General features: G+C 43.1%; 1 protein-coding gene across 1 annotated transcript in view; it reads left to right on the top strand.

The window, feature by feature from the left end:
• Positions 1-325: 325 nt before the first annotated feature.
• KCNK10 (potassium two pore domain channel subfamily K member 10) overlaps positions 326-6,483 on the top strand; it is a 96,670-nt gene continuing 90,512 nt past the window's right edge. The window contains exon 1 of the mRNA XM_054027705.1: positions 326-377. Within this exon, the coding sequence (XP_053883680.1) occupies positions 326-377 (52 nt within the window). The remainder of the gene's footprint in view (positions 378-6,483) is intronic.

Below are 6,483 nucleotides of genomic sequence, written 5' to 3'. Positions count from 1 at the left end.
GAGCGAACAACACCTCGGCTCTGACGCCCCATCTCAGTGCAGCCCCTGTATTTCCTCTTTCACTCAGACCCCCTCTCACTTTATCTCCCCTCCCCAATCTGGGTGTTCCCCTCCCCCACTTTACTCTCCAACCCTAAAACCTCCATTCCCTCTTTCCACCTTCCCTCTTGTATTGTATGTTTCTTTGCTTGGCAACCACCAGTTTCCCTCAGTCAAACGGCGCAGACTGCCCATCATTTGAAATTAATTTGTTTGACTGCAGCACCGAGACAGGAAGGTTGGGAAATTTATTTAATTCATTTCCCTCCCTGTGCAAAAGGAAGCGATGAAATTTCCAATCGAGACTCCAAGGAAACAGGTGAACTGGGATCCTCAAGGTTGGTGTTCCTGACTTTATGATTCTTGCTGGTATTATTATTCCTCCTGCGTGTGACTGGGAGGAAAGTGTTTGGCTCGGAATTGGAGTAGATGCTTCTTTACAGCCTGCTTCCCATGTGCACTGCTCAGTCTGTCTCATTTAGTCTTACCGGTGTCTTGAAGCTCGGAAATGTTACTAGGATCTGGGGGAAGGAGAAGCGAGACAAACCTTTTTTTCCCGATGTGACCTATTCCCCCTCCCCCCAGTATTTTAGTATTTCCATTTCAAACTTGTCTGGGATAGCTGGGTTCACCGCATTGGTGCATTGTTTGTTTTATTTTATGCGTGGCTCCTTTGTTGTTTCTGGTGATCATTGTCTCTAGTACATGGGTGGTGTAGGGGTGGACACAGAGGTGACGTCTGGCTCTGGTGTCCTCGGTGGAGAATATCTCTCCGCAGGCAGCTGGGGTAAAAGGCTACTGCAATATGCCCTATAGAGTGGGCAGCAGGAAAGGCATGTTAAATAATGGAGCCCAAAGGGACCTTTCTGCGCCTGACTCCATCCTATTAACAATCGATCAGCAGAAGCTGGTAGATTGATTAACTCTACACTTAGTTTTTCAGCGTGTTGGTGTGGTGTGGGGGGAGGGGAATATGTCTACGCCAGTGCGGTGGTTTGCTGTAAAACGATCCAAGTTGTGTGTGTGGGTTTCTTTTTAAATACTTTCAGCGCCCGAGGCAGTTTGTATACGATCTATTGGCTAAGTGACTGAAAGGGTCCTGATCATTAGCATACTGACGTGCAATCTCTCTATAAACGATCACTAGAGGATCTGAACAACTTGAAGCCATATGTCCAGGTTTGCAGTCAGTAGCTGTTTAATAGCGCTCAGAGGAACTATGAAAGGATGGCATAGACTTGGATTATTGGTCTTTCTTCTGCGGGTTTGGTTTTGATTCTCTGCCACTCCACCCTGCTTAGCTACAAAATGGGACATTCAAAACATTTCTCCTAGTTCAGACCAACCAAAATGAGATCAATATCCTCAGGCTGAAGAGTGATGTAGTGTCTGAATAATAGAACATTAAGCTTTAGTTTAAGCACTGTTACCTGCTTAATATGGTGAAAGCTGAAATAGACACATAAAAACCCACCCTGTGGTTCACAACAGGAATGTGAGCATCAGTAGCTCTTAAAATATTTTATCTCAATAAGTCCATGTTTATATAGCATCAGGTGTTCTGAAAGGCAGAATTTGGCAGCGTAAGCACTTGTAGAATGAATGTAACAACATCTTTGGTTGTTGTTTATTTGCTGCTGTCTCTTTTTTTGAATTTGATCTTACTGGAAATTGCACCAAAAATTTGAAAAAAAAAATCAACAAAAAATCACACATGGAATTATGGAATGGTGCTATTATGATGGTACCCTGTATACAGCTCCATTATCTGGCAGTCAGCTCTGGGGGCCTGGGTCCCTCCAACAAGTGGTTGGTCACAACTCACCACGTGCATCCAAACCCTCAATTTGCCAAATCGGGCGAAAACCAGCCAGCACAGATGGTGTGTTTCTTCCTTCCTGAGTTGAATCCCTAGTAAGGACTGCAGGATTGGGCCTATTATTTTCCCCAACTGTACAGACATCAGTCAGGCACCAAGGATGCTGATGTATAACAAGGAAGTGAGCAAAAAAAGGCATGCTAATTTACAGCTTAATGACAAACACAGGAAATAGATAAATGTTAGCTCTGTGAAGGATAATATTAGTAGGGGAAAACATCTTGGGTCCAACCTTTACATGAGTACTCCCATAACATGCACTCTGTTGAATAGTCCCATTGAAGAACTAATCATGTGAATAAGGGATGCAGGTCCGAGTCCATAGGGTTCAGTTTTGAAAAGAAGATAAAATAAAAACTGCCCATACAAAAGCTCTAGGTACCCTAACAATTAATTAGACTTATAGCCACAGATGCTGTATGCAGTATTGTTGTAGCTATGTTAGTCCCAGGATATTAGAGAGATAAGGTGGGTGAGGTAATATCTTTTCTTGGACCAACTTCTATGGGTGAGAGACAAGCTTTTGAGTTTACACAAAGCTCTTCTTCAGGTCTGGGAAAGGTACTCAGAGTGTCACAGTTAAATACAAGATCAAACAGATATGCTAAACTATGAGACTAAACTATCTGTTTGATCTTATATTTAGCTATGACATTCTGAGTACCTTTCCCAGATCTGAAGAAGAGCTTTGTGTAAACTCATAAGCTTGTCTCTCTCTTACCAATAGAAGTTGGCCCTATAAAAGATAGATGCTATCCATTTGGTGATCTGCATGCATATATATGCAAAAGAATGGCAAGACTTTGAATACCATAATGTTTGTGGAGTTAAAGATAGCACTTTTTAGGTTATGTCTACACAGCATCTGGGAGTGTGCTTCCCAGCTTGGGTAAACAGACATGCACCAGCTTTGCTTGAGCTAGGGCACTAAAAATAGCAGTTTGGCCATGGCAGCATGGGCAGTAATTCTGGCTAGCTATGGGACCTGCTTGACCTGCTGCGTACATACTCAGGTGGTAGCTTGAGATGCCCCCGCAGCCACAATGCTATTTTTAGCACTCTCTCTACTTACACTGGGAAGCACATTCCCAGCTGCAGTGTAAACATACTTTAAAGATCCACATGTGAAAATCTGTCAGTAAGAAGGCTGTGAAAGGGATTAAGAGATCTTAACTATTAAAACAGGTGATTGGTGTTCCATCAGTAAGTAACTTCATATATCTAGCTGCATTTAAATGCATGTCAGTTCAATATGCCTTGTTCTGATTGTCAGACACATAACCCATAAGGACCACAGTTTTGTCTAGCATGAATTTAACCAGAATATTGTACTCACTCGGGGTTAGATCCAAAAAGCGATTTAGGGGTCACAACACCTAACTTTTAGGTGCCTGTTGCCCAATTAAATCCTCAGCCTTGAGCTGGGTGCCCAGGCTCCCGTACGATGCATGAAGAGGGTTAGATACTCAGAATGGAATCTCCCGAAGCCAGGAGCCTAAGTTAGCCAATAGGAGATGGCGAGGATTGTAGTTTAGGCACCAATCTCCTCTCAGCATTCACAGCTTTGAACCCTGTCCTGGAGTTAAGTGCCAAAGCCAGGTCTGTCCTTTCTCATTAGAAATCAGAGAGAGTGAGCACCCATTACAGCCAACAGCCCAGTGGCCAGGGAGCTCACCTGGGATATGAGAGCTCTGCTTTCAAATCCCTGCTCAGCTTCATTTGGAGCAGGGGCTTGAACTTGGGTCTCCCACATTCCAGGTGAGTGCCCAATCTCTTGCTAGCTCAATGAATATTTAATTAGTTATATGAAGTGGAACCATTTCAATAGGAGAGACCGAAAGACCCACCCCAGAATACTCAATAGCATGGGGGGGGGGGGGCTTGGGCAATCACATTAGAGATGGGGACACCAGGCTCAAGACCCTGCTCCAATCAGGCAGAGGGGGGAACTTGAAACAGATCTCCCACATCCCCGGTGAGTACTATGACCTCTAGGCTATTATTCCTGATTTGTGTGCCCAGTGTCATCTTTCGTGTGAGGCCTGATCCAGTAGGCATGCTCAGAGAACACCTACTAGATTGGGCCCCAAAGATGAGATCAGCGGTGAGGGGTTGGGAGGGAATGCCTAGACTGAGATTCCCACCACGGTTTAGCTGTGAGACCGGGTGCCAAGCAGCTTGGCAGCATCAGGATTTAAGCAGTTTCACACATGCCTACCTACAGAAACTGAGGCACTTAGGGAATTTAGGCACTCACAGCATTAGGTGGCAGCTAAGTAGGGACTCTGAGGATCTGAGTGGTACCTAAATGTTGGATTTAGGGGCCAAAAGTGGCAGTTAGGCACATAAGTACCTTTATAGATCTACAGTATCTGAAGTACACCCATTTATGTTTCTTTGCTAGCAAGCCAGCAATTGGAAGATGTAACGTGCTATAATGCGAGTGATGAGCATTATATTTAGAAACATACAGTTATTCTCAAGATAATTTTGTAACAAATGATCCCAGATGATGTTTTCCAGAAATGACATATATCTTCCAAAGGCCAAAGAACTTGTAATGGAAGATTGCATGAATCGGGGGCTGGTGAGGATGCTGGTTTGAATCCAGGTCAAGATATTAATCACTTAAATGAATTAGTGCTCAGATACCACAGCACTGGTTGCACTGCAAATATTTAGATAGGTAAATAAATTACCATCTACTGGCTCTTTTTTGGGCTTATATGAAATTGTTGTTCTCTATCCACACAACAAACACCCCGGCTCCAAATAATGTACCATGAAAAGACTTTCTGAAAGGGTATACAGCGTATACAGGTGGAAATTGACAGAAGAGAAAGCAGGTGTTTAGCAGACAGTAAATGAGAGGCTGTTCAGTTTCTCAGCCGTAACGCCAAGGAAGGAATGGATTGTGGAAACTGAATCATACATTTGCTCCTCCAGGTGATACCTCCAGGGGAGGGATGCCACATAATGGTAGTATGGTGCGGGATATTTGTGCTGTCACTGCCCAGGCTGCACCTTCACGCCTCTGCCCGGTTTCTCACACTTTGGTCCCAGTAATCACTTAAGTTCTGGGAATGGCCCTTTTATTGCTTTGAGGAACTCCGTCCAGCATTCCAGGATTTAAATAGGCTGGCATTTTTAGGGAGCCTTAAAATTCACATTAATGAACATATCAGACACCTTCATGAACACTATTTGCTGGGGAAGAGTCAACATGGCTTTTGTAAAGGGAAATATTAGAATCCTTTGAGGGGGGCAACAAACGTGGACAAGGGTGATCCAGTGAATATAGTGTACTTGGACTTTCAGAAAGCCTTTGACAGGTCCTTTGCCAAAGGCTCTTAAGCAAAGCAAGCAGTCATGGAATAAGAGGGAAGGTCTTCTCATGGATCAGTAACTGGTTAAAAGATAGGAAGAAAAGGGTAGGAATAAATGGTTAGATTTTACAATGGGGAGAAGTAAATAGCAGAGTCCTCCAGGGGTCTGTACTGGGACCAGCACTGTTCAACATATTCATAAATCATCTGGAAAAAGGGGTAAACACTGAGGTGGCAAAATTGGCAGATGATACAAAACTACTCAAGAGAGTTAAGTCCCAGGCAGACTGCGAAGAGCTACAAAAGGATCTCTCAGAACTGTGTGACTGGGCAACAAAATGGCCAATGAAATTCAATGTTGATAAATGCAAAGTAATGCACACTGGAAAACATAATACCAATTATACTTACAAAATGATGGGATTTAAATTAGCTGTTACCACTCAAGAAAGATTTTGAAGTCATTGTAGATAGTTCACTGAAAACATCCGCATAACGTGCAGCAGCAGTCAAAAAAGCTAACACAATGTTAGGAACCATTTGAAAGTGGATAGATAATACAACACTAAATATAATAATACCACTATAAAAATCCATGGTACGCCCACACTTTGAACACTGCATATAGTTCTTGTCATCCCATCTCAAAAAGGATAGATTAGAATTGGAAAAAGTACAAAGTAGGGTAACAAAAATGAGTAGGGCTATGGAACAGCTTCCATATGAGGTGAGAGTAAAAAGACTGTGACTTTTCAGCTTGGAAAAAAGGATGACTAACAGGGGATATGATAGAGGTCTATAAGATCATGAATGGTGTGGCAAAAGCAAATAAGGAAGTATTATTTACTCCTTCACGTAACATGAAAACCAGCGGTCACCCAATGAAATTAATAGGCAGCAGGTTTAAAACAAACAAAAGGAAGTATTTTTTCACACAATGCACAGTCAACCTGTGGAACTTGTTGACCGGGGATGTTGTGGAGGCCAAAAGTATGGCAGGGTTCAAAAAAGAATTAGATAAATTAACAAAGATGGTCAGGGATGCAACCCCATGCCCTGGGTTTCCTTAAATCTTGGACTACCAGATGCTGGGATTGGACAACAGGGGATGGATCACTTGATAATTGCTCTGTTCTGTTAATTTCCTCTGAAGCATCTGGCCACTATCGGAAGACAGGATACTGGGCTAGATGGACCATTGGTCTGACCCAGTATGGCTGTTCTTGCTATAAAATAAGG

This window comes from Malaclemys terrapin, chromosome 4 (genome assembly GCF_027887155.1).
Source record: "Malaclemys terrapin pileata isolate rMalTer1 chromosome 4, rMalTer1.hap1, whole genome shotgun sequence".
NCBI classification, from domain to species: Eukaryota; Metazoa; Chordata; order Testudines; family Emydidae; genus Malaclemys; species Malaclemys terrapin.
The sequence above is the reverse complement of the archived record's forward strand: the minus strand, read 5'-3'. Positions and strand labels throughout refer to the sequence as shown.